The following is a 27,536-nucleotide window of genomic DNA, read 5'->3' on the forward strand; positions in this document are numbered from 1 at the left end:
GGATGCACCGTTTGAACACCTGCTCCAGGCCAAACCAAACAATATAGTAAACTTCATTTTATTTTTTTACATTCATAAGATGCTTTTCATCTAAGGGACTCGGGACTGTGAGAGTCAGTGTGGTGTAGTGGTTAAGAGCGGCGGACTCGTAATCTGGGGAACTGGGTTTGCTTCCCTGCTCCTCCACATGCAGTTGCTGGGTGACCTTGGGCTAGTCACACTTCTTTGAAGTCTCTCAGCCCCACTCACCTCACAGAGCGTTTGTTGTGGGGGAGGAAGGGAAAGGAGAATGTTAGCCGCTTTGAGACTCCTTCGCGTAGTGATAAAGCGGGATATCAAATCCAAACTCTTCTTCTTCTCCTCCTCCTCCTCCCAGTTTTATCCTCACAACAGTTTGGTGAAGCAGGTTCATAGAGTTGTAGAGCTGGAAGGGGTCATCTACGCCAGGGCCCTGCAATGGCCCTGGAATGAGCAGTTGTGACTAGTCCAAGGTCACCCAGTAAGTTTCATGGTCACCCCAGTCCTAGTCTGCAATGCTTAACCAGTACCCTTCCACTCAGCATAAACAGTGGAGAAGACTCCCCTCTGCCACAATTGTATGCTGATTGTCACTGGCTTAGGTTACTTTTCAAAAGGAGCGGGCAAACGGGCAGAGGGTCACTGGCTATTTTAGCCATGACAGTGGGATACAGCTTCTGTGTTCAGGTGCAAAATACCTCTGGTTGCTGTATAATAGTGCCGTTCTACTTCGCTTGCAAACCTTTCCAGAAGCATCTGGTTGGCCCAGATCCAGCAAGTCATCTTTTATGTTTTAATTCTCAGCTGCCATCTATTCCTCCACGTGGGAGCTGGAAAAAGTATACTTCACTGGGTGGTTTGGTGAATGGCCAGCATCAGAAAAGGGTTTTGCCCAGCAACAAGTTACAGAAACAATAGTAGTTTCAGGATGATTCTGTTCCCGGGTTTTAGGGGGGGGGGGGAGGAAGCAGGGGAGGGATCACTCACATTTTTCACTGTCTTAGCTAAAATTTACGACTTTGGTGTCTGTCCATCCCCTGTGTGTCTCTCTCTCTCCCCCCCCCCCAACTTTCTTGCATTTCTATGTGTCTCTGCAGATGCATAAATTCCCTCCTTGAAAGAAAGAGTAGCATTATTCTTAATCAGAATTTGAGAAAGGCAGGCTGGGGTGGAGGGAGCAGGGAGGAAGTACCAGTGTGTGTGTGTGTGTGTGTGTGTGTGTGTCTGTGTGTCTGTGCACATGTGTTTGTGTGTGTGTGTGTGTGTGTGCTGGTGTTGCGGAGGAGAATTATCTAATTCCGCCATCCTGTCATGTGAGCATCCCTGCTTAATTTAATACAATTATTTCATCAGGGAGGATAATATCAGCAGCATAATTCATTTACACAACGTATTTCACAACTGCCTTTACCTCTGCACTTCTAGAACCGCGGCTGGTAGTTTCAGAACTGCTTCTGGGATAAGAGGAAGAGAACGGGAGGAAGAGAACTGTCAATCTCTGTCTGTCTGTCTCTCTCTTTGTCTCTCTCTCTCCCTCTGTGTCTGTACAACTGCCGTCTCTGGAGGCAGTGATGGGGAAGGTCTGACTTTTGTGTGTGCCAGTTGCCGCTGGACGTCCATTATGGATATATTTACTGGTCAGACGTTTTTGGGATAAGCTAGCGACTCAGTAGATAAGCCAGTGACTGGCGGTATTGTTCAGTAAACGACAATGGCACGATTGTCTATGGGCCCAGATGTACCAGGAAATGCACCGTATTGTGCATTTATGATGAAATGAAGATCTCTATGAAAGGGGAAAGAAAATAAAGGGAGGGGGAAAACTGGCTGGGGATTGGGAGGGAGTAGGTCTGGGGCTTTGTTTCCAAAGCAGTAAGGGTGCATTATTATTATTATTTCTTCTTCTTCTTTTGTTGTTGTTGTTGTTGTTTTAAAAAAAACCTCCCTCTGTGGCTCCTTGCATCTCTCACGCTTTGGCTGTAATTTCTTGCCATCAAGGTCATTTAAATAGGCTGCAATAAGCAATGGATGTGTTCCCAGAGGTCAGGAAAAGCCTCTTTAGTAGAGCAGCCTCTCCTCTGCTTCTGCCAGGTCATTCCAGCTTTGCTGCCCCCAGCCCCCGCCCCCACCCAGTCAGATGGTGCACAATGCAAAGTCCTCTTAACTTGCACTTTCCACTTGCAGCCAGTGGCGTAGCGTGGGAGGTGCGGGGGGGGGCGGCCGCACCGAGCACAACATCTGGGGGGGGGCGCTCGCACTCGCAGCTCTCTGCCCCTACCTGGCTCACTCACTCTCTCTCACTGCAGTGCTGGCTGTGCGAATCCGATCCGAGCCGCTGGGTCACTGCCCACTGTGAAGGGGAGGGTGCCAGGCGTGTGGTGCGGTGCGGAGAGAGAGCAAGGGACTATCTGGGGGAGGGGCAGTGCAGTGGGGGGGGTGTGCAAATTACTTGCCTTGCCCCGGGTTAGGGGGCGCAAATTACTTGCCTTGGCCCGGGTGCTGACAACCCACGCTACGCCACTGCTTGCAGCAATGTAGTCCGTAGCCCCACCAATCACCACCACTTTGCAAGCTCTTTTTAGCCACGTTGGCAGTGGAGATGGACAGACTGCCTTGCTTCGAAACCCTCCAATTCCAATGAGATCTGGGTTTGTTGCTCTGGTTTTCATTCCTCACAGTGGTGTTTCAGACCCCATCACAAGGTGGCAGAACCCTTAGGTGGCCAAGTAGATGGTGACCCTTAAATCGAGGGCAAGGGGTGCTCATTTTTATTGCTCCACCTACCTACCCACCCACCTCAAAATCCTCAAGCTAATATAGAGTGGTACCTTGGGTTACAAGCACCTTGGGTTACAAACACTTTGGCTTGCAGACTCCGCTAACCTGGAAGTAGTACCTCGGGTTAAGAACTTTACCTCAGGATGGGAACAGAAATTGTGTGGCAGCAGCGTGGCGGCAACGGGAGGCCTCATTTGCTAAAGTAGTACCTCAGGTTAAGAACGGTTTCAGGTTAAGAACGGACCTCCGGAACGAATTAAGTTTGTAACCAGAGGTACCACTGTATTGCGCATTAGTCACAAAGGCTGTAGCCCCAAGCATTGCCTGTGGAGCTATTTTTCTATTTGCGGCGGGGGGGGGGGTTGTTTCTTCAAAGTTGTGGCTTTTCCTGTCTGCCGTCTGAAATGGCACAGTCCAGGCTGCTTCCTTAGAACTTGGCCACGTCATTCTGCCGGATGTGCCGGCCAGATCCCTGACTCAAGTTTCTGGTGTGGCGTCACCAACTTCACGAAAGTGACAGTGTGTGCAATAAGATGGTAACAGTGGGCAAGGCCAAAATCTCAATTATAAGGGAGCTGGGCATGTTTAGCCTGGAGAAGAGGAGGTTAAGGGGTGATATGATAGCCATGTTCAAATATATAAAAGGATGTCACATAGAGGAGGGAGAAAGGTTGTTTTCTGCTGCTCCAGAAAAGCGGACACGGAGCAATGGATCCAAACTACAAGAAAGAAGATTCCACCTAAACATTAGGAAGAACTTCCTGACAGTAAGAGCTGTTCGACAGTGGAATTTGCTGCCAAGGAGTGTGGTGGAGTCTCCTTCTTTGGAGGTCTTTAAGCAGAGGCTTGACAACCATATGTCAGGAGTGCTCTGATGGTGTTTCCTGCTTGGCAGGGGGTTGGACTCGATGGCCCTTGTGGTCTCTTCCAACTCTATGATTCTATGATTCTATGATTCATTTCTAAGCTCGGCCAAATCTACTCTAGCAGCAACGAAATGTTTGCTTAAGAGGCCTTGCTGGCAATCTTTCCGCTTAATGTACAAATTATTGTAATTTGTGTGTTCAGGGGGTGTTCTTTGCTTTCTATGAAGAATGGCATATTTGGTTAGCAATCCGGAACCATCGTCATTCATGATCACATTTTGTTTTTGTCACAGCAATGTTTGTATTATTTATTTTTAAAAGGGGGGGGTATAAATAACACCGTCTGATCTAAGAGATTGGAGAACTGGTCCCATGCTAATAAAATGAAGTTCAACAGGGACAATTGTAAGGTTCTGCACTTAGGCAGGAAGAAACAGATGCAAAAATATAAGGCAGAGAACACCTGCAAAAGGGATCTAGGGGACTTAGTGGACTACAAGCTTAACATGAGTTAACAGTGTGATGCAGCAGCAAAAAAGGCGAATGCTATTCCAGACTGCATCAACAGAAGTGTGGTGCCCATATCAAGGGAAGTAAAATAGTCCCATTCTATTCTGCCTTGGTCAGACCACACTTGGAATACTGTGTCCAATTTAAGAAGGATGTTGACAAGTGGAACATGTTCAAAGGAGGACCACCAAGATGACCCAGGGTCTGGAAACCAAGCCTTATGAGGAGCACTTGAAGGAGCTTGGCATGCAGTGCAGATTCTCAGCTAAAGCATCAATGACAGATAACCATCCAACCTCGGCTTAAAAACCTTCAAGGAAGGGAGTCTGTTCCACTGTCGAACAGCTTTCTGACTGTTTTTGCTATCAGAAAGTCCTTTGTGATGTTTAGTTGGAATCTCCTTTGGTTTGAGTCCTACCCTCCAGGAGCAGGAGAAAACAAGCTTGCTCCATCTTCTGTGTGACAACCCTTGAGATATCTGAAGATGCCTATAATATCTCCTCTCAGTCTCCTCTTTTCCAGGCCAAACATAGCCAGCTCGTTCAACTGTTCCACATAAGGAACCAACCACAACCCTGTGAACATCATGTGATGTTCCCTTCTTCATGTGCCTCCCCTACAAGAGGTCCGGAGGGCGGCAACATGAGAACGGGACTTTTCTGCTGTGGCTTCCCATTTGTGTAATTCTCTCCCCAGGGAGGTTTGCCTGGAGTCTTAATTATTATATGTTGCAGCAGTATGGCCTGTCTCACCTGCTTGGTTTTCATATGCCCATTTTAGGACGACGTGGCCCAGCCATTGAACCTCTCAGCAAAACCCAAGACAGCAGACAGCAAGTCTCCCACATCACCCACCTCTCCTCACATGCCGCCCTTGAGAATAAACAGCGGGAGCAGCTCGCTCAAATCTATACCAGCAACGTTAGCCAGTCCTTCGGCCAGAGTCAACACAATAGGTAAGTTCTCTTCCTTTTACTTTTCAGAGAGGAGCACAGGTGGTGATGATGATTATCAAGGCCTTTTTTTTCCAGCCGGAACTTAGTTCTGGCACCTCTCTGGTGGGCGCTATTGCCATTATAAGAGAAGGGAAGTCTTTTTTAAGTTTGAAGTTTTATTCCGTTTTTAGTCCTCTGTTGGGAGCCGCCCAGAGTGGCTGGGGAAACCCAGCCAGATGGGCGGGGTCTGAATAATAAAATTATTATTATTATTATTATTATTATTATTATTATTAAGAGAGGTGTTCATGGCGAGTTCCGGCATCTCTTCTTCTGGAAAAATAGAACTGATGGTGATGATGATGAAGATCTCATCCTTAACTCTAATGTGCCAGGGTGGGTTACAACCATTAAAGCAGCACTCTTCAAAACAATTTACAGTCACAGATATGGACGCAGAGGGGATCCTAAAATAAATATACATTTCAAGTATCAAAAGCCAGGGTAAAGAGGTACATCTTCAGCATTTGTTGAAAGCTGTATAATGAAGATGTCATTTATTTGTTTGTTTATTTATTTATTATTAAGTGGGGGAAGTTCCACAACTTGTTGTTGCTGTTTAGTCGTTTAGTCGTGTCCGACTCTTCGTGACCCCATGAACCAGAGCACGCCAGGCCCTCCTGTCTTCCACTGCCTCCCACAGTTTGGTCAAACTCATGCTGGTAGCTTCGCGAATACTATTCAGCCATCTCGTCCTCTGTCGTCCCCTTCTCCTTGTGCGCTCCATCTTTCCCAACATCAGGATCTTTTCCAGGGAGTCTTCTCTTCTCATAAGGTGGCCAAAGTCTTGGAGCCTCAGCTTCAGGATCTGTCTTTCCAGTGAGTGCTCGGGGCTGATTTCCTGAAGAATGGATAGGTTTGATCTTCTTGCAGTCCACGGGACTCTCAAGAGTCTCCTCCAGCACCAGAATTCAAAAGCATCCATTCTTCGGCGATCAGCCTTCTTTATGGTCCAGCTCTCACTTCCACAACTTAGGGGCTGCCAAAGAGAATGCCCTCTTTCAGGCTGCCGCCACCCAGAGCTTATGAGTGCGGTGGAGCAACAAAGAGGGCCAGTGCTGAATCTTAACACCTGGGGGGGGGTCCCAGAATCATAGAGTTGTAGAATTGGAAGGGTCCCTGTGGGTCATCTAGTCCAACCCGCTGCAATGGAGGAATCTCCAGGGAAAGAAGCTGGGTGTCTTTCAGGTTTTGGGGGGCTGAGTCATTTAGGGCTTTAAACACTAACCAAGAGCACCTTGAATTCAGTGTGGGAAAGAATTGGCAACCAGTGCAGCCATTTTAATGCAGGACTCGTGTGAGATCAGAGGAACAACCTCTGCCAAAGAAACCTCGGAGAACCTAATCTCCTCGAGGATTAATGTGGGTCCTTAATTTTAAGCTCTCGTTTAGAAAAAGGAAGCGAGTTTCTAGGACTGGGCTGAAAGTTCTCCCTTGAAAAAAATTGGCTTCAAAATTTGCAGGGGAAGGGGGTCAAAGGGAAAAAAGGATTGCACCCAACTGAGTGCTTGTGGGGGACAGTGACATTCACCAATGTTTTCAGCCCCTCCGTTATCTATTCTCTTTATTATTGTTGTTTTTAAAATTTCACACCAATTCTGGCAGTAGGAGCTTCCCTAACATATACTATTTCCAGACTCTGCAGGGTGGTAAAGGCCGGGCATTGAAATAGCAACAGATCTAGCTAGGTACAGAGAGTAATAGAACACCTGTCACAGGACAAAAGTCTGGCTGCTACATTTTGAACCAGTTGAAGCTTCTGAGCGTCTTCAAACACAGTCCCACCATAGTCCGCAGCACATTTCCCCTAATAATAAAAAAGCGCCCCTGGTTTTGATATAATGCTAGCTCTCAACATCTCCCCCCTCATGTTCATCAAGGGAAATATTTACTCTGGCGCATGCAGTGTTAGAAACTGAGATATGAAAGCTAGGAGCTAACAGGCACCTTAAACCTAGGATATGGACGCATCAATGGAATGTCTGTTGTTGTTGTTGTTTAGTTGTTTAGTTGTGTCCGACTCTTCATGACCCCATGGACCAGAGCATGCCAGGCACTCCTGTCTTCCACTGCCTCCTGCAGTTTGGTCAAACTCATGCTGGTAGCTTCAAGAACACTGTCCAACCATCTCGTCCTCTGTCGTCCCCTTCTCCTTGTGCCCTCAATCTTTCCCAACATCAGGGTCTTTTCCAGGGAGTCTTCTCTTCTCAAGAGGTGGCCAAAGTATTGGAGCCTCAGCTTCAGGATCTTTCCTTCCAGTGAACACTCAGGGCTGATTTCCTTCAGAATGGATAGGTTTGATCTTCTTGCAGTCCATGGGACTCTCAAGAGTCTCCTCCAGCACCATAATTCAAAAGCATCAATTCTTCGGCAATCAGCCTTCTTTATGGTCCAGCTTTCACTTCCGTACATCACTACTGGGAAAACAATAGCTTTTACTATACGGACCTTTGTTGGCAAGGTGATGTCTCTGCTTTTTAAGATGCCCTTCATGGAACCCTGCCTTGCCATGGCAAAGGGGCTTGAAAGAGAAGCTATGAGCTATGCCGTGCAGGGCCACCCAAGATGGACAGGTCATAGTGGAGAGTTTTGACCAAACGTGATCTACCTGGAGCAGGAACCAGCAAGCCACTCCAATATCCCTGCCAAGAAAACTCCATAGACAAAGACAAGCATGGAATGTAAAGGCACACTTTTTTTATATAACAAGAATATAAAGCTGAAAATGAATGAACCGCAGCTAAAATATTATGTTCATTTTTCACATGGTCTAGTAGTCCTTCCCCTGCCCCAGCCCCCTAATATTCTTAAGAGAGGCTCTTCTCCAGTCTTCATAGAATAGCAGGAAGTGGGGAGGCAGAAAAAGGTCCTCCTTTCCTTCCACTCTGCAGTTTTAATCTGAAATCTTAGGTTCAGTACTGCGCCCAGAGCTCAGAAACTGCTCGCGCTAATGAAATTCCCTGTCGCAAAATGTGCCTAGAACAGTTTCGAACATTGGGCGCATGGGGTGGAGCACTGGGTGCACACTGGTGTCACTGGGTGAGGGTACCAGCAGAGCTGTTGGATTGCCACCCACAACTGCAGTCCAGACAAACTCCCCCCCCCCACCCAACGTTCAAAGGCACTTTTAAGCTTGTTCAACGAGCCTCGGAGTAGCTGAACGCACTTCTTAATTTTCCAGATAAAATCTTTTCCTTCCCACTTTCTGGTCTCTTCCCTGCATTTGGAATCCTTGCCATTTCCCTCCCTCCCTTTCAGTGAAATGTAGATTTTGAAAGGCTGTACCTGTAATGAGTGATAATGTAATTGGATAAAAGCTGTGAGGATGACTGGAGTTGTAAAGGTCACTCTTGTAAGGAGAATTAATGTGTTATACCATTAATAAACCATGGGAAACTGTGGACCAAAAGATAACATATTTAAGTTATTGTTAATGACATGGGCTTCGCCACCGTATATCTTTGTGAGACAGATATAGAAAGGGACTTTTTGAGGTTACTGAAGGGGATCGTGGTGCGTGCCGGCTAGGATAATGGAGCCTGGTCTTCTTCTTCTTCTTCTTCTTCTTCTTCTTCTTCTTCTTCTTCTTCTTCTTCTTCTTCCCTTTAAGTTTGGGAAATCTCTGGCTGCTGCCAGGTTGCTGTTTGAGTTACAGTCAGGAAGAGATGGTTAGAAGCAGAATGAGGGAGAAAGTTGATTCAGTTCCCCTTTAAAGTCAAATCTGTCAAAGCTCAGAAACAAAAATGCCCGGGCAAAGAGAAATATCTTCTCACCTGGTGCCAAGAATAATCAGACTTGAGCCTCTCTAGGTACAGCATTTGAGAGTCGGCACATTCCTGCCAATGATCATCACTGGCTTCACTTCCAAACACAGAATCTGGAGAAGAGTCTTTGAGAAACATCTTAGTAGCATTTTTAAGATTGCCACGATTTCCTGCATGTTCCTAAGCTCAGTTTGTGACTTGGCTGCCATATTTTGTTTTCCCTGAAGTTTCTGAACAGCACCCTCGCATACAATTCATCATCATGATCCAAATAGCCAAAATAGTGATCCATAAACTGGCCAGGCCAGCCAAGGCCATATCTGTCACATCAGCCTTAGGTGATGTTTTGGTAGCCCGCTTGGGCTTCCTACACATGCACCCTAAAGCAAAGTTTCAGAAGTGAAACCCCAGATGCAGCACTGTCTCCAAAAATTGGCGAACCACCTGCCAACAGCAGCTTCACCTTGGTGGAATTTAAAGCATTCCTATCAAGACTTTGCATTTGGTACAACTAATAGCTCTAAATGGCTCCTCCTGCTCGTCCTGAAGTGTCCTATGACGGTCTCAAAGATCAATTTGTGATTGTTCTGTAAAGCAGGATTCCCTTCTCTGCATATCCTGAGGGGATTTTGAGGTGTTGCGTGTTCAGATCCCAAGACCTCCCCCAATAAATCAAGACACAATTGACACGGAATTTAGTTTAAGGTTATGGGCATAATTTTGGCCACAACTTTCTTGATTACAGATTGTGAGTGGTTTGCTTAGGCATTGGTTCCCGACTAGCTGCACCTGACCTCAGCAGAGCAGCACTGATGCCTGGACTCTGCCAGATGTCAGTAAGGAAAACATCCTGGGGGAGCATTGGACCAGGGTCAGACTCACACTCACCCCAAATGCTCCCAGGGGTTCTGGCGTGGCCCTAACTCCTGGAATGGGATCAGACAAAAAGCAAGGTGAGCCCCTGGATTCCTTTAACAGAATACCATTTGCACATGGGAGGGGCAGGTGTGACAACTTCTGCTTCACTCCACCTTGAACCAATGCCTAACCACCAAACCTTACAAAGTTGTGGCAATTTGCTATGCGGCAGGTGAAACCCAAGTGGCACCAGCCAATCAGCCAAATGGGAAAATTCCTACTGGGCCCCTGTCCCAAAAGCAGACGACCTACGACGGCATAGCAAGGTCATAAAGGTAAAGGTATGGGGTTGTGGCGCTCATCTCGCTTTATCGGCCGAGGGAGCCGGCATACAGCTTCCGGGTCATGTGGCCAGCATGACTAAGCTGCTTCTGGCGAAACCAGAGCAGCGCATGGAAATGCCATTTACCTTCCCGCCGGAGCGGTACCTATTTATCTACTTGCACTTTGACGTGCTTTCGAACTGCTAGGTTGGCAGGAGCAGGGACTGAGCAACGGGACCTCACCCCATTGCAGGGATTCAAACCACCGACCTTCTGATCAGCAAGCCCTAGGCTCTGTAGTTTAACCCACAGCGCCACCCATGTAATGAACCCTAAATATAGGGTGGGCAGGTGATCCGGTGCAGAAGGCAAAAAAGAGGAAGCTCAGTGCAATGTGCAGCGGTATATATGGGTCCCTCGATTCATGCATGAAACTATCCCATTGCCCAGATTTACCCCAGCAACCGAGGGACTACCAATCGGGTTGTTGTGGCTATCCAATTGCTCCCACCCACAACAGCAGTGAGGTCAATCTTGATGATCTCAACGCAACACGTGCTCTCTGGGGGGAGGACATGATTTCCGAAATGTCAACTGGAGCCGCAGCCTTCCTGAAATACGAGTTCCGCAATCCAGTTAATTCCCTGCAACCTGTCTCTTCCGTTGACAGCTTTTAAGAGTTGTTCTGTGCATTATGCAGATTGTGATGGTGGATTGAGGACCCCCTTGGGTAGGTTACCTTTCCCTCAGCCCTGCTCAGAAGCCCCAGGCCATGTGGGGAAAGTGTGTGCCTTCTTAGGTCAGCATTGTCCCACTTTCCACCAGATGCAATGCTGCAGCGGCGAGCAGCCGCACTCCGACATTCCCTGCACAGTGTGTGAAAGTAGCACACTGTAGAGACTTCCACCTCGCAAGCATAACATGGCAAAGTGGACCGAGAGACTCAACACCTGGACTTTAGACCAGCTTTTGCCGACCTGGTATCCTTGAGATGTCTTGGGTGACAACTTCCATTAATTCCAGCCAGCAAAATATCTAGAGGTTTTAGGCGAATGCTGCTTTGGAATTAAGGAGTGTGGGGAATGAATATTGTCCCACGTTTAAAGAAAATAATGAAGTAGAAAAGTAGGTTTTTGTTTATTTTGTAATTTGTTTTTATTAAAGAACAAAAAAAAAGTTATAACGGAAGGAAGAGAAGAGAGGGGGGAAATGATATTTTCTTAACATTTGCACCCCAGCATATTATAGATATCTACTTTCCCATAAATCTATTGATATTCATTCTTAAGAAAAATAAATAAGGAGGCAAACATGGAGATTTTTTAGGATAGTACATTCTGTTGACTACTAAAGGTGGATTCCTACCCCAGTTTTTAAATTTACTTAGGGGAAAATTCATTAAGAATCAAGAAAAGGAAGAAACTCGGGCGTTCCAGTTACTAGCATATTTCACCAAAGCTAATAACAAAATTATAATAATAATTATAAACATACTCTAACAACAATATAACAATCTTTCACAAACTCAAAAAGGTGTCCCTTTTTAATTTGTCCTGGGCTCAGATTTAGTTTTAGGGTTTTGTTCAGCCTCTCCCTGATGTGCTAGTTTATTACATGCAAGCAGTTGGGGGTTTGTTTTGTTTTTTCATGTTGGAGAGAATTTAAAAATAATCGACCCACCTTCAGTCTTGGGCTGAGAAAGTCCCGAAAATAAATACCTTGGGCCTGTTCTACACAAGCAATAGAAAGGACAACATCACTTTAAAGTGCCGGGGGAAGCGTGGGCTCTTCTTTTCAGATGTGAAGAGCGAATGCAAGTGCTTGTAGAAAGCTAGCTCACAAAGGAACAGGCTTCTGCAATATCTTAGCCTTCTACTGCACTTGCGGTTAGGTGTTTTGTTTTTTTAAGCAAACCTAAAGCATTCACGGAATGCCTGCTCCATCTGATACAGCACATCGTGCCACCTAATATTGCTGTAATTTTGCTACCCCCTCACTACCTTCAATGCAGAGATCAACGCTAACCAAGGCTTCCTCTGCCCACTCAAACTGGGAGGCTTCCCAAGCGCCTAGGTTTTGATTTCCCAAGGAAGTGGGAATTGCCAAACTCCGTTGCTTTCAAAACAATTTTATTTTTTTCCGAAGCGTTTAAAAGCACACACACACACACACACACCAGCAACAACCCAACAACCTCTCAGCAGTGCCGCCGCAGACGAACCTGACACCAGCTTCTCTCCCCGTAACATTTCAAAGCGGAGCGCGAGGAGACAATGTTGTACATTCTTTGGCAATCGGCAGATCAGATAGAAGGCGCAAGCAATACGGCAAGGATGTGTAATGTGACATGATTAGACAAGGCTCTTTAGGAACAGAACATTCATAATTGAGACAAAAGAAAAGAGTATTAATAACACTTTCCTAACGCGGCAGTTAGCCATTTTATATTTCCTTTCTTTAATCTTAGTGTTTTTCAACAAATCATGGGATTTAATAGCGTGTTTTGGCAGATTAGAGGATTTATGGCCCAGATGTTTTTTTGTTCTAAAAATGGATTAGGGTGTAAAGTTTGCTGGAATCCATGGAACATGTTGAGGCAAGCCGGTCATTTTGCGTGTGATTAGTGCCAGCCTTCTGTCTAACAGCCCCTCCATCTGTTACAATTCACCAATGGATCTGGTTAGATTTAGCCTCATGTCACAAACAGAAGCCCCCTTTCCGGGCAATTTCATATTGCAGTTTTCAAGGCTGCTCTCGGAAGGGGGAGAAAAAAAATATAAAATGCAATAAATAAATAAATATGCAACTTTGATGCCCTAGCTTTAAAAGATCTAGAGAAAGTGACCAGGTTAAGAGGAACGGAGAGACAGGTAGAGAAATGGCCGATATTAGGATTGGTTCCCCCTCCCCATCTGTTTGAATAGATTGGGGTCTGGAGGTCTTTATTCCCCAACAGTGTGTGTGTGTGTGTGTGTGTGTGTGTGTGTGAACTGCAGCCAAGGAATAAACATCTGACCCAGAATTAGCAGAGCGGGAATCTAAAGTCCATGGCACTATGGTGCCTTATGTGTTTCTGAGTGACAGGTGGCGTAGGGAGGTGTGTGTGTGTGCGTTTGGGTAGCTGCGGGTGACGTTCCGTAGCTGAGATTTATCCGCTCAGCCGCCGTATCTTACAGCAAAAGCATCATCACCTGTGGTTTATTAAGGGATTTGCGAGTTTAAGGAAACGGGTGTAAGATATTTTGATTTTCTCTTCCTGCCACACAGGCTGCAATTAAATAAGCTCGGCTCAGAGGAAGGCAATTATAGCTCCAGTTTTTTTGCTGCATGGGATTTTGTTTGCTGCAGCAATGAGGCATGCTAGGCGCTGTACAGAACTTGACCTAGTTCCTATCCCAGCGGACTTAGATTATAAGTATCATTGGCAAGGCAAGGTGAGAGGTCTGCAAAGGGCTGCTGCCAGTGGTCAGAGGTTAGGAAAGGGCCTTTGGGGGAGTGCTACCCAAAGGCTGGAATGGGCTCCCTTGGACTGTTCGCTTGGTGCCCAGTTTAATGAGTGTTTGGCTCAGAACTAAGGGTTGTGCCCAGGACAGAGTTCCACTTGTGGAATGGAACTTCCTCTCCTTCACCCTGTGTGCCCCCAAAATCTGTTCTGGGGGGCTTCCTGGAGGGCAGAGCGAGAGATGGAGAGAAAAGAGGTGACTGGAGTGGGGTGGAGTTGTTGTTTGTTCACGATATAAAAATACAGAATTTGAACTCAAAACACCTAACAAAACAAAAATAGAAACAAACCAGTAACACACCCCACAAACACATTTAGAAGGCCGTAGAATGGTTTGCAAACAGATTATGACATTAGCAGGATTAAGGTAAAGGCCTGCAGTGATATTAAACAATTATGGATTATATGTGATGAATAATGACTAGGTTTAATTTGGAAATGTAGTAAAAATATTATAAGGAGCTGCAAGAAAGAGGGAGAGGGGAGTCGAAATGTGATATATGTAACAACTTGATTTTTAAGTTTGTTTGTTTTTTGCTTTTTGTTTGTTGTAAAATGAAAGTTATAAATAAAGTAAAAGTCCATAGAATGTTAATCAACCAAAGGAAAGGCCTGGTCATAGAAAAACATTTTCAACTAGTGCCTAAAGTTATGTAATGAAGGCACCAGGCGAGCTTCTCTAGGGAGAGCATTCCACAAAAAAGGGAGATAGAGGGGAAGGGGGCGTCAAAGGGAGAGGAAAGTGGCTGGTCCATCTTTTCTTTTCTTCTTCTTCTTCTTCTTCTTCTTCTTCTTCTTCTTCTTCTTCTTCTTCTTCTTCTTCTTCTTCTTTTCCCCCCAACCCATCGCGACAGCCCACAACAGATTACTCTCTAGGAATGCAGTCCTCAGGTTTTCTTGGAGTATGGCCATGCCAATTAATTGCAATGGGCCTACTCGGAGTATGGCAAGCATTGGACCGACCCATAATCTTTATCTCCAGGGCTTTTGTTACGGCTCTGTAGTCTTAAGGTGTTCTTGGAGGTCTCTTTCCTAGCTTGTCTATAAAACAGGAATATTAGTGGCATGCTGTCAAAGGGGAGTAAAATTCATTTTGTTTGAATGATTGATTGATTGATTGATTGATTGATTGATCTTGCACACAATAAACAATTTCCTTATGCTATCTGGCCAAGCGAGGAAAAGTAGTTATTTAGCATCCTCAAAACTTGTTTTTAAAGCCTCCTGATACCACTGATGATCTTTTATTTCCATATATTGACTGAAGAATGAATCAAATACACGTCCATTTATACCACAGGGTGTTTCCATCCCTAATTCGAGGCACTAGCAACTGATGAGTTTGCTCATTGCCCAGCGTCCATTAAAAAAAGGCCACCTGAGTGTTTTGAAGATAATCGCTCGCAATGTTTCCTGGTAACCTTGCTTCTGTTTGTGTCCCTTCTCTCCCCTCCACCCCGTGCCTAGATATCCTTTCCTCTATCACATCGTCAGGGTACTTAAATGACCACGATGCTGTTACCAAGGCGATCCAGGAGGCTCGGCAGATGAAGGAGCAGCTACGGCGGGAGCAACAGGTGCTCGACGGGAAGGTTGCTGTGACAAACAACTTGGGTCTGAATAACTGCAGGACAGACAAGGTCAGTCTCCCAAGAATCCTCTTGGCAGTTCAGCTCCCAGGTGTTGCACCTGACTGCTCTCTGTACCAGCTTTTCTGTTTGGAACAGGGGTTCGGTGGGGCTTTTCTGCTTGGAGGGCTGCATTCTCTTTTGGGGGCCACATGCTAGAGGCAAAAAAAAAAAAAATGGATAGGGCAATGAATTTAAATTCTACCTCTGCCACACAACCTTTCCACACACACACACCAAGCTGTATCCTCTACCCAAGAGAGCAGGAAGCATTATCAAAGATCATGTAATTAACGTCCCCTCTAGTTCTATGCTTCTATGCTGAGGGTAAAAGCCTCAGCGTCTAGGACTTGCCGATCGCATGGTCGGCGGTTCGAATCCCCGCGGCGGGGTGCGCTCCCGTCGTTCGGTCCCAGCACCTGCCAACCTAGCAGTTCGAAAGCACCTCCGGGTGCAAGTAGATAAATAGGGACCGCTTACCAGCGGGAAGGTAAACGGCGTTCCGTGTGCTGCGCTGGCTCGCCAGATGCAGCTTGTCACACTGGCCACGTGACCCGGAAGTGTCTGCGGACAGCGCTGACTCCCGGCCTCTAGAGTGAGATGAGCGCACAACCCTAGAGTCTGGCAAGACTGGCCCGTACGGGCAGGGGTACCTTTACCTTTACCTTTACCTAGTTCTATGCTTGGATATGTTTTGAACTGAGCTTTGGTGACTGTAGGGGTACATCTCCACCTCTCGTTCTGAGGAGGGCCTTGGTCCAGTCACCGCCTCTCACCATTGTCTACCTCACAGGGTTGTTTTGAGGCAACCATTCAGACCGCCCTGAGTACCTTGGGATGAGATTGGAAGGAAGATTGGGGTGAGGATGGCATAATAAATAATAGGAGGGGCATCTTGAGCCACAGATAGAGGCTTAAAGGTAAAGGAAAGGTACTCCTGACCATTAGGCCCAGTCGCTGCGCTCATCTCACTCTATAGGCCAAGGGAGCCGGCATTTGTCTGCAGACAGCTTCCGGGTCATGTGGCCAGCATGACTAAGCTGCTTCTGGCGAACCAGAGCAGCGCATAGAAATGCCGTTTACCTTCTCGCTGGAGCAATACCTATTTATCTACTTGCACTTTGACATGCTTTCGAACTGCTAGGTTGGCAGGAGCTGGGACTGAGCAATGGGAGCTCACCCCGTTGCAGGGATTCGAACTGCCGATCTTCCGATCAGCAAGCCCAAGAGGCTCAGTGGTTTAGACCACAGCGCCACCCGCGATATGGTATGATATGGGGCTTAAGAAATTATATTTGGGCTTCTCCAATTTATCTTTCTTCTGCAATGTTCAGACTCTGCCAGTTTCGTTATTTATGTAATCCACACACTGATTCAAAGAAGGTAACGATGAAAGCCCTAATAAGCCCTTTTGCAAGGGTGGGTGTGTTTGAATGTAACAAGATGAGTGTTTTGGTGTGTGTGTGTGTGTGTTTTTAAAAAGCGCTATTCCATGCTGTCAATACGTATTATGCCTGGGTGATCCTTGAAGTATTTGGTCCAAGTGGAAAAAAACATGCTTTTTTTTCTTTTTTTGAAATACATGTGTTGGGAAGATGAGCTGTATTTGAAAATAATGTTATTCAAGCTTCTCTGGGAGCAAAAGCTTTTGCTGACACGGAGGCTAAGCTGCTGGTGACGTCAGGCTGTCATGCATGTTTTGTGAGTTTTTCTTATGAGTCATGTTAGATGACACAGTAAAACAACAACAACACACAATCCCAGAAATGCTAGGCTCTTGTACTCTTCAGTTGGGGCTCTTGACTGGTGTAGTGGCTAGAGTTCCTGGCTAAGAGCGAGGTGGCCTGAGACCATATCTCCACCCAGCCATGAAGCTTCTGTCCAGCCAGTCCCACTCAGCCCAACCTACCACAAAGAGTTGTTGTGATGCAGAGGAGAGAGGGAGATGACAATGAGGTCCTTGGAGGAAAGGCATAATAAATTTAATAAAACTTAGTGTCTGCTACTATAGCTGGCTGCTGATCTTTGCTGGTTCATGTAGAAGTTGACATGGATCTTGTGTAGAACCTAGGTGTGGCCCTCTAGATGTTTTTGGACTCCAACTCCTGCCAGCCCCAGCCAGCATGGTCCACGGTCAGGGATGATGGGAGTCCAATAGACCTAACAGCACCTGGAGGTTCCCCAGCCCTGCCATAAACAAAAATGGAGATTATGCAGCTCTGACTTAATATAGTCCTCATTTAGAGAAAACAGCATAGCTGTCAACTTTCAGATTTGAAAATAAGGGATCGGCAGCCTCGAAAATAAGGGATCAGCAGCCTCACCTGTCCCAGGGACAGTCATCAGGATATCTACGGGATATAAGGGAATTTCCCACAAAAAACGGGAAGGTTGACAGCTATGGAAAACAGGGTATCGCCACATTGGAGGTTGGGTAGGAAATTGTTCATCTTTCGAACCTCCTAGTTGAGAAAGAATTTGAACCCTGGGCTAGAGCAATAGGAAACACACACACACACACCTTTAAAAAAATAGCCGTGCTTCTACTGCCTTTCTCATAGTGTGAATTCCTTGGTTTCCTTGTATTTCATCCTCGCCCCCGGCTCCCCTGTGAATTTTCACAGTGCAGGCTTTTTCCCTGCCCCTTGCTGAGTGTGTGAATGGACTCGCTGCTGCCTTTCCCTGCCACTTTCACAACACTGGAAATTGAGAGCTGTTGGCCAGGACAAGGGGCGTGGAGGGGGGGGGGCAGAGCGAAAGCCCTGAAAACACTCTTTCAAGAAAATGTCACATCTATAAGGAGAAAGAAGTGCAGCTGAGTTAAAGTATCCTGTCTGAGAGACAAATTTGCAGCTGAGGAAAACACAGAACTTGGGGTTCGGACATGCATTGTTGGTTCGGCTTCACTGTTCCAGATTTGCATATCAAAAGCCCTGTTGATGCAGCCGGACAGGATGCAGAATATATAGAAGGAAAGAGGGAGGAAGATGATGGTGGCAGGCCTCAGCCTCCATGACAGGCTTCTTCAACAGGGTGCTCTCCAATTCCCATCACACCTGACCATTCCCCGTGTGGTTTGGATCTGACGCGAGTTGTGGCCCAACACATCTGGAGGGCATAGCTGTCAACCGTCCCTTATTTGGCGGGAAACTCCCTTATCCCAGTGCTGTGTCCCGCTGCTGTCCCTTATTGATGATGTCCCTTAAATTTCCCGGGTTTCAAAGGAAGCAGCTCCTCTCCCTCCCTCCCTGCTGGCCAGGGAGGAGGTAGGCTCCAACTGTGTTGCTTGGCTGCATTGCTCACCCAATAAGGAGTCGAAGAATGACTGGGGGGTGGAGCTTGCATGCCTTGTGCCGATCAAATCGGCCGTGTTGCCTGGGGACTCGCCTTTGCTCAGCGCTTCCCAGCGGAGAGGTGATGGTGGTTTTCCTTGCTGCATCCCCTTTGCCGGGCTGCTGCGCTGTGGGAACAACCGCTTGAGGCTTCGTTTGGCTGCTGGCTGGGCTTTCTGACTTTGGCTCGGAGGGGCTCAGAAGTTGAACATATCTGTGCCCAGGAAATCCCTTATTTTGGCTGCTGATCCCTTATTTTCGAGGCTGCTGGTCCCTTATTTTCAAATCTGTAAGTTGACAGCTATGCTGGAGGGCCCCCAGTTGGGGAAGAGTTCTCCATTCCGTCAACTGTTCCGTGCATAAAATATCAAGCTTACTGAAGTCCAGGGCCCTCTCACGACATACTGTTTCTTCTCATGAACAGGGAGGGCAAAGAAGGGGAAGGTGGAGGAAACAGGTTTGACTTGGAAGGCCAGGAGAGTTCAAGATGGTCAAAAGTATTAACTTGAGGATAGAAGAAGAGCGCTGCTGGCTCAGGTCAATTGCCCATCTAGTCCTGCTTCCTGTTCTCACAGTGGCCTGTCAGATGCCTAATGAGAAGGACCTAATCACAACAGTGTTTTCTCCCCATTTGTGATTCCCATCAACTGGTCTTCAGAGGCGCAACACCTTTGACCGTGGAGGAAAACCATAAAGCCATCATGTCTAGTAGCCATCAGTGCCTCTTCTGGGAGCTAGTTCCATAGTTAAAACTATGCATTGTGTGAAGAAGTGTTTCGTTTTGTCTTTCCTGAATCTCACAACATTTCTGCTTTCTTGGATGTTCCCAAGTTGTAGTACAGTGGTGCCCCACAAGACGAATGCCTCGCAAGACGGAAAACCCGCAAGACGAAAGGGTTTTCCGTCTGCAGAGGCGCTTCGCAAGACGAATTTCCCTATGGGCTTGCTTCTCAAGACGAAAAATGACGAAAAAATTTGAATTTTTTTTCGCTCCAAAACCCCTTATTTTGAATCGCTAAGCTGCTAAAAGCATTTTAGCAGCAAAACCGCTAATCCCCCACCCCTTAAAAAGCCGGTTTTAGCCCTTAAAGTGCCAATAGCGCTAATAGCGCTAATCCGTCAATGGGCTTGCTTCGCAAGATGAAAAAACCGCAAGACGAAAAGACCCGCGGAATGGATTATTTTCGTCTTGCGAGGCACCACTGTATTATGAAAGAAGGAGAAAAACTGTTCTGTCTGCTTTCTCTACAGCATTCATAGTTGTTGTACACCTCTTGGTAGATTGTGATAAGCTTTGGAAAGCAAAGATCCCTGATCACTGGTAGCTTTGTGGGGGATTATTTTTATTGTAAACTGCCCTGTGATCCTCGGATGAAGGCTGATATAAAACTGTTGTTGTTGATGTTGATGTTTACCCAAAGCTTAGCTATTTAGATTGCAGAGGCTTTATCGTGATCACTGTTCTCCAGTTATCAGTGCACAGAGTTATATTCACAGCACAGCATTGTGAAACTGGTAGCTTGAGACCAGAACTAAATATTACCAGAGCATTAAGCCACTGCTTCTGAAAACAGCAGACATCCCATTCCTCTCTCACCCAGTAACATCCAGTAAAACAAAATGCACCACAGGTCTTCAGCACACTCTTTTTGAGTTTTATTTGATCCATTCTAAACAATCACAGGGAAGAAGCTGTTTGTTTTTAACAGAAGCTGATCCTTCTCCGCATGTCAGATCCTGTGTGATGTCACAGATTCTGAAAGTTCACATCAAAACCCAGCCCTGCCTATGCCTCCTTAGAGCAACTTATTGAAATAACCTGATTCTTGGACATTAAATAACTATCACTGGTCTTGATTGGGACCATAGCATGTGACTTAACCTATTGCTCCTCTACTGTGGTCCTGGAAATATATCCCCATGTGTTACAAATAATAATAGTAAAAAAGAAAAGTCCATATGAGCCTCCTGGTCATTATAACCACAGTACCCTGCAGCTGATTTTTGGCCCTTGGCTTTATTTATGTAGAGCATTTTTACCCACTGAAAAGGTTCCCAGAGAGGTTTATAACAAACGATAAGACAGTCAGGCTTACAGTTTAATTCAACCCCCAGCAATGCAGGAATATGCATCCTTACGGGGATTGAACCTGCAACATTGACATTATCAGCACCATGCTCTAACCGACTGAGCTTTTTGTACTTTTCCTGGCTCGGTAAGAGTGTGCAGCAAGGTTAGTTAAAAATGACTTGGACTTGGCCCCAGAAGTTGTTCTGAGCACGAGGACTCATCCCTGTGGAGGTGAAGTGGTAATAAAAAGGGTACCCCTAAGCATGTAAAGAGTGCCTTCTCTTACCAGTAAGAACTAAGCAAGAGGCCATCATGAGCATGCAGCAGCAGCTGACGATGAAAATTGCACTTAAGCTTTCCCCAACATCTGGCAGAACATCTGGCTGTGATGTCACTGCATTTTGTGTGCCACTGCTCCATGTTATTGGCTGGCAGTGAGCAGGGAGTCACGGAAGGTTGTGCTGCTGCCACAACACACCGAAAAACTCTTCTAGATATAATGGAGGGGTGGGAATGGCTCTGCAGGTGCCATGTTTGGTGTAAGTCATGCATTTGTCACAATCTCGGTTTTGACCCTGACTTCCTAACCTACTTAACTGCCATCCCAGACACTTACAGGATTAGAGGGGAAACCACATTGTGAGGGTAACTTCAGGACAAATTTCCTGGCCTCTCTTATTACACAAATTGAGCAATGAATGTAGTGTGGCCCACTTTTTGTGGCGGGTGAGAGAGAAGAATCCTCTCTTGATTTCAGAGGGGAAAGTACCTCATTTTTGATGCTCCCAGAGAGCTCAGCAACGACCTCCCCATGCAGCAGCCCTACAAGTGGAATGTACTCTGTGTGCAACCCCCCCCCCCAAGTGTAAAATATGAGGAAATTGCTGCAATTTGGGGCGTTTTCCAGAGAGGAACTCTGGAGGACAAGAAGTGCTTGGCATAATAGGCGTCTCTCACCACCTAAGATCTGCTTTAGAGGAATAAAGGGCAGCTTTGGTTGGGGGGGGAGGCAAGAGCATGGGCGGTGTGAGGTGGGCAGGGGGGGGGCTGCAAATGAAGAGTGAGTGTTGATGGTGCTACAGATAGAAGAGCCCCAGCAAGGGAGGTGGGGAGAGTGGTGCTGCGCGGGGAGAAAATGGAGTGTCAGATATAAGACGAAGTGATCGCAAGCACAAAGGAATTTATATTCAAATATTTAAGCATTCTTGAAAGGATGCTCGGAGCAGAAATTCCTTTTCTCTGCTCCCCATGTAGAAATGACTTTAACACTCAGCCAGATGCTAATGCAAAGTGACTCAAGCTATTCCTCGCAAGCATAGCTAAATTGCCGTTATTTGTTAAGCACATTGAATTCAGCTGTGGATACAGCAGTTGGTTGCATTTAGAAAGCATCTGTACTCCCCTCTCTCTTCTCCTTCTTCTTCTTAATCCTCCAAAGCAGAGACAGGTCTACCTATCTCCTCCTCCTCCTCCTCCGCTGGCCCCCTCTCCCTCTCCTCCCTTGCGCTAGCTGGGAATTGTCAAGTGACAACCGACCAAATCCTTTTGGACAGGGAGCCTTCATCCCAACTCCTATATACTTGCAAAGCGGGGCCTTGTGGTCGGGATCAGGGAGCCCATTAAAAGCGCTTTGATGGTATGGAAATCCATCTTCATGAAGCAGGCCAGGCCCCTAAGCAGCCTGCTGTTTAGCTGTGGTTACAGATCAGTCATTCACTTCGGAGGGCAGTAATTGTGCTGACGGCTTGTATGGCAAGGGAAGTACATAAAATAATCCAGGGCCCTCCGCCGTGGCACTGTGAGTTAATCTTCTTTAATACAGATCAGCTGTTGTTCTAACACATGACTTTGCGACGGCCCTGGTGACTCCACTTCAGCTTTTTTGATTAAGTAACAGGAGCTACAGCCCTCATCTGTGTCCACTTTTCGTCTGCCACTTTTCGGTTGTCAGGCTCCGTCTCAAACTCGTCTCCTTCGCTCGTTTGCATGCCTTCGTCTCGGGAGTGGGGAAGAGCGATCCCCTTTCAGTGTTACACGCTGAAAGGAGGCAAGCAGCCACCAGATTCCTCCCACCCCCCCAAATCCCCGACCCCAGCAAACCTCTGAGGTAAACTTGGTGGCTAATGCTCTGAGGAACATCTGAGGGAAGCGAACAGCCTTTCAGTAGGACCGGCAAAGCTTCGCAAGGATGGGTGAATTGTTTCCATGGACTCCCAAGGAACCCACACAAAAAACATGAGTCCAGCTTGTTGCTTGTTTGTTCATTAAGACCATATCCATCCATTTTGAACACTGTCATATTGACTTTAATAGCCATGGCTTCCACCACAAAGAATCCTGGGGACTGTAGTTTGTTGAGAGTTGTTAGGTTTCCCAAATTGCAGAGTGGTTTAGCAGTCAGTCCCCTTTCCCAGGGAACTCTGGGGATTGCAACTCGGCAGGGGGGATAGGGGTTTCCTAACAACTCTCAGCACTCTTGACAATCTACAGTCCCCAGGACTCTCTGGGGAAATCATAGAATTGTAGAGTTGGAAGGGTCCCTGAGGGTCATCTAGTCCAACCCCCTGCAATGTGGGAATCCATGACAGATGGCTATCCAGCCTCTGCTTAAAAACCTTAAAAAAGGAAGGAGAGTCCACCACCTGCCGAGGAGTCTGTTTCACTGTTGAACAGCTCTTACCGTCAGAACGTTCTTCCTGATGTTTAGATGGAATCTCATTTCTTGAAGCCATTGGTTCAAGTCTAGCCTCCAGAGCAGGAGGAAGCAAGCATGTCCCCTCTTCCATGTGACAGCCCTTTAGATATTTGAAGATGGCCATCATATCTCCTCTCAGCCTCCTCTTTTCCAGGGTAAAATACCCAGCTCCTTCAACCGTTCCTCATAAGGCTTGGTTTCTCGACCCTTGATCCATGCATGTTAAAGTAGCATCATAGTGCTTCAAATGTTTAGTGTGAGTATGGCCATATAGAACATTTATACCCTGCTTTATAGCCCCAAGAGGCTCTCAAAGCACCGCAGAGAAGATTCTCAAAATGAAATCACACTCAGATCTAGTAGAGGAACAAAAGCTCCATGGTATTCATACAGGCGCTATACACCTGACCTCCCAGCAACAGAGTCATGGCCACTTATCAAGAGGCGGAGGTGCAGTACAGTGTGAGCATTGCCTGTGTGTGGACACACCACCGGGAATGCCAGATTGACTCTGCTGGTGTGCCCACACAGTGCCAGTGTTCCTGCCATCTTGCCTGGTATTTGGCCGCTTCGGTGTCCATTTGGAACTAGGAGTATTCAGGCAGCATTTCCTATCATCCTTGCTCTTCCCAGGAATCGTGTTAGGCAGAGTCTCCACTTACATCTTCTTAAGGAAGTGGAGTGGGACTAAGCAACTGGAAATCTTTTTCGGTCAGTGATGGAGGCAAGTCTTCCCTTGGTGACTTCTGCCGGGCAGCAGGCTCCCCACATCAGTGGAGTAGGGCTGAGTTTTGTGGCCTTTACTCAGTCTGTGATCTTTTATGCTGTGGGGTGAGATGTAAGGGCAGATCAAATGTTTCCAGAGAGAATTTTGAGGCAAACTTTCAGGGCAGGGGAAATTTCAAAGGCTAAAGGGGGAGCTGTACAGTGGTACCTCGGGTTACATACGCTTCAGGTTACAGAATCCGCTAACCCAGAAATAGTGCTTCAGGTTAAGAACTTTGCTTCGGGATGAGAACAGAAATTGTGCTCCGGTGGCGCGGCAGCAGCAGGAGGCCCCATTAGCTAAAGTGGTGCTTCAGGTTAAGAACAGTTTCAGGTTAAGAACGGACCTCCAGAACGAATTAAGTACTTAACCTGAGATACCACTGTATATGGAGGAGCGTTCACATGCAGATGGTCCCACCAGTTCAAGCCTCAACTAAATTATTCCCGGTAGCAGGGACAAGATGAACTATAGACCCCTTTTCACCTTACTTGGCCAGCAACTGTGGACATTACTATTATTGTTGTTAATAGCACCATGCGGGCAGGGAACATGGACAAGTTTGCTTCTGAAACTCCACAAAACATCCAACTATGCTGATGTCACTGTATGAATCACCGCTGCAAATGCTACCATCACAATCGTCAACACATTATCAATGATATTCCACCAGGCAATTGTTTCTGGAATGCCACCCACGATAAATGAACAACCTAGAAATATGTATATATCTCCCCCCCTCCCCCCAGAACAGATCTGTAAATAAGTCTTGACTAATGTGTCTTCCCGTGATCAGTAGTCCTACCCGGGTAGGAGAAAATGAATTTCATTTTATGTGCACGCATATAATGAATGCAGCTCAGATTTTAATTGAGAAGGCAATAAAGTGTATTTTTAAAATATCTTTACTTTTCTTGGAAGAGTTTCAACCAAAGAGAGAGAGAGAACGAACATGTGCCCAGCTTGTGTATTTTTCTGGTTTCTTGGAAACCTGGGGACACAGTTGTATTTATAATTGTCACCTCCAGTTAATTATAGCTTGATACTTTCTGTATCTAAACAAAAATAACTTTTTGAAAAAGCTTTGTTCCAATAGTGCAGTTTAACATCCAGAGAGAGTGATGCTTAGGAGCCATTAAAGATATTTCACCTTGCCCTCTGTAGAGTTAAGAATTATCTGCATCTCCACGTGGCCTGGAGTAGAATGAAATTCAAACACGCTATATATGGCCAAGACTGTGCATTCCAAAGCTGGGGCAGAACCTCAGAACAGTACCTACCTGGTGCCCAAATCCCAAAATACAACTTATACTTTTAAATCTGTACTTCTTTGAATCCTGTTCCATGGTTCATCAACCAAAAATGGTGTACACAAATGCAAATTTTACAGGAAAACGTTAATAAAAAATATTATTATTTATTACATTTTGGGGGCATTTTATCTTGCCCAGGGCAACCCAAAATGACTTACTTACAAACAAACAAACAAAACTCACATACCGTAGATATAATAAAACTAAGTGGGGGAGGGGGGAGAAATACATTAAAAACTCCCTGCCCACTTCTAAAAGGCTACAGATATTTAAAGGCCTAGTTATATATAGAGGAAAGTTTTTGCCTGGCTCCTAAAGATATATAATGATGATGCAGGTGAGACACCTTGGGAAGATCATTCCACAGTCGGGGAGCCACCACAGAAAAGGCCCTGTCTTGTGTTGCCCCCCCTCTGGACTTCTTCTGCAGGGTGGGGGGGGGGGAGACATAGACAAGGGCCTCAGATGCTGAGTGCAGGGTTTGGGTTGATTTGCATAGAGACAGGCAGTCCTTGGAAGTATTTTGGTCCTGAGCCTCAGGCGGCGAAACGGGACAGGCTGCTCCTGGTTGTACAACTAGCACCATGTAGCAATGTAACCACATTGTGTATCTCTAAATTTTCACCTGTGGTATCCAGGGAAGTGGTACAGAATGTGGAAACATCATGAGATGGCAACTTTCCAGAGAACATGTTATCCTTAATGTTAGGGGGGGGGGGAGCCGACCAAAGGGATGCTGTTGGAGGGAGGGCTTGCAGCAGGAGCATGTAAGTGGAATCCCCCCCATAGAATGAAGTCACAGGAGTGAATGCACCCCCCAAGTAATGTGCATTTAATAATTTTCTTGATTTTTCAACCCAGGGCTTTATTCCTGTTCCCTTTGCAGCGTTGCTTTTCTCAAAGGGCTTGTGGACTGGAGAGCTGCGATAAAAAGATCTCTTTGCGACGGCAAAGGCAGATTTTATTTCTGCGAGTTTAAAGAGAACAGGATCCAGATTGCTTATTTTTTTCCCCTCTCCCTCCACCCTCCTCTCAATTCCCACTCCTCACTTCATCCTCCTCAGACTCCATCATCTTCCGCTTTCCCCTTAAACAGTGTACCAGACTTGAAATGACAGTGACCAATGTTGACTTAATGTGGATGTTTAATAATGGAAAAAAGCATGTCAGCTCCAACGCTAGTTACAAATGGCAGGAAGTGTATCGAGTGGCAGCCCTGTGATAATTTTGCATCCATCATGCTCTCCTGATGCCTCTCCGGCTGCCTGATGGATGGGGATGAGCAGAGTAAACGCCGGGGCAGCGTCTTCTTGAGCAGAAAAAGTGCTTCAGTCTTTGGGAAGGGAGTAAAAGAGCATTAAGCCTCCCGTTTCCCAAGGCCTTTTCTCATGGGATATTCTGGAGTGAGGCCATGTTCCTCCCCATGACTTGCTAGAAGCAGAATAAAACACAGTGGTACCTCCAGTCATGAACTTAATTCATTCCGGAGGTCCGTTTTTAACCCGAAACCATTCTTTACATGAGGCACGCGTTTGCTAATGGGGCCTCCCGCTGCTGCTGCACCACCGGCACCCGACTTCCACTCACATCCTTGGGCAAAGTTCGCAACCAGGACCATATACCCCCAGGTTTACGGAGCTCGTTACCCAAAGCGTTCGTAAGGAGGATGGTACGTAACCCGAGGTTCCACTGTAATGTAGTTTTTAGGTTAATTTTTGGTGCGGAGCTTTTCGGGTGTAAAGGTAAAAGTAAAGGACCCCTGACAGTTAAGTCCAGTCGTGAACGACTCTGAGGTTGAGATGCTCATCTCACTTTACTGGCCGAGGGAGCCGGCGTTTGTCTGCAGGCAGTTTTTCCAGATCACGTGGAGAGCATGACTAAGCCGCTTCTGGTGAAACCAGAGCAGTGCACAGAAACGCCGTTTACCTTCCTGCCGGAGCGGTATCTATTTATCTACTTGCACTTTAACATGCTTTCGAACTGCTAGGTTGGCAGGAGCAGGGACCGAGCAACGGGAGCTCACCCCGTTGCAGGGATTCGAACCGCTGATCTTCCATTCGGCAAGCCCTAGGCTCAGTGGTTTAGACCACAGTGCCACCGGCGTCGGGTTAGTCTTAT

General features: G+C 46.5%; 1 protein-coding gene across 19 annotated transcripts in view; it reads left to right on the forward strand.

Annotated features, from left to right (window-relative positions):
• SOX5 (SRY-box transcription factor 5) overlaps positions 1-27,536 on the forward strand; it is a 1,214,093-nt gene that overhangs the window by 693,901 nt on the left and 492,656 nt on the right. For all 19 annotated transcript variants that reach the window (XR_014502612.1, XM_083402002.1, XM_083402006.1 and 16 more), the window contains 2 exons: positions 4,953-5,127; positions 15,081-15,253. Coding sequence is in view for 18 of the 19 variants with exons in the window: in XM_083402002.1 (XP_083258128.1) it covers positions 4,953-5,127; positions 15,081-15,253 (348 nt within the window). In the remaining variant the exon portion in view is untranslated. The remainder of the gene's footprint in view (positions 1-4,952; positions 5,128-15,080; positions 15,254-27,536) is intronic.

The sequence above is a fragment of the Podarcis tiliguerta genome (genome assembly GCF_965153285.1).
Source record: "Podarcis tiliguerta genome assembly, chromosome: 10".
Taxonomy (NCBI): Eukaryota; Metazoa; Chordata; class Lepidosauria; order Squamata; family Lacertidae; genus Podarcis; species Podarcis tiliguerta.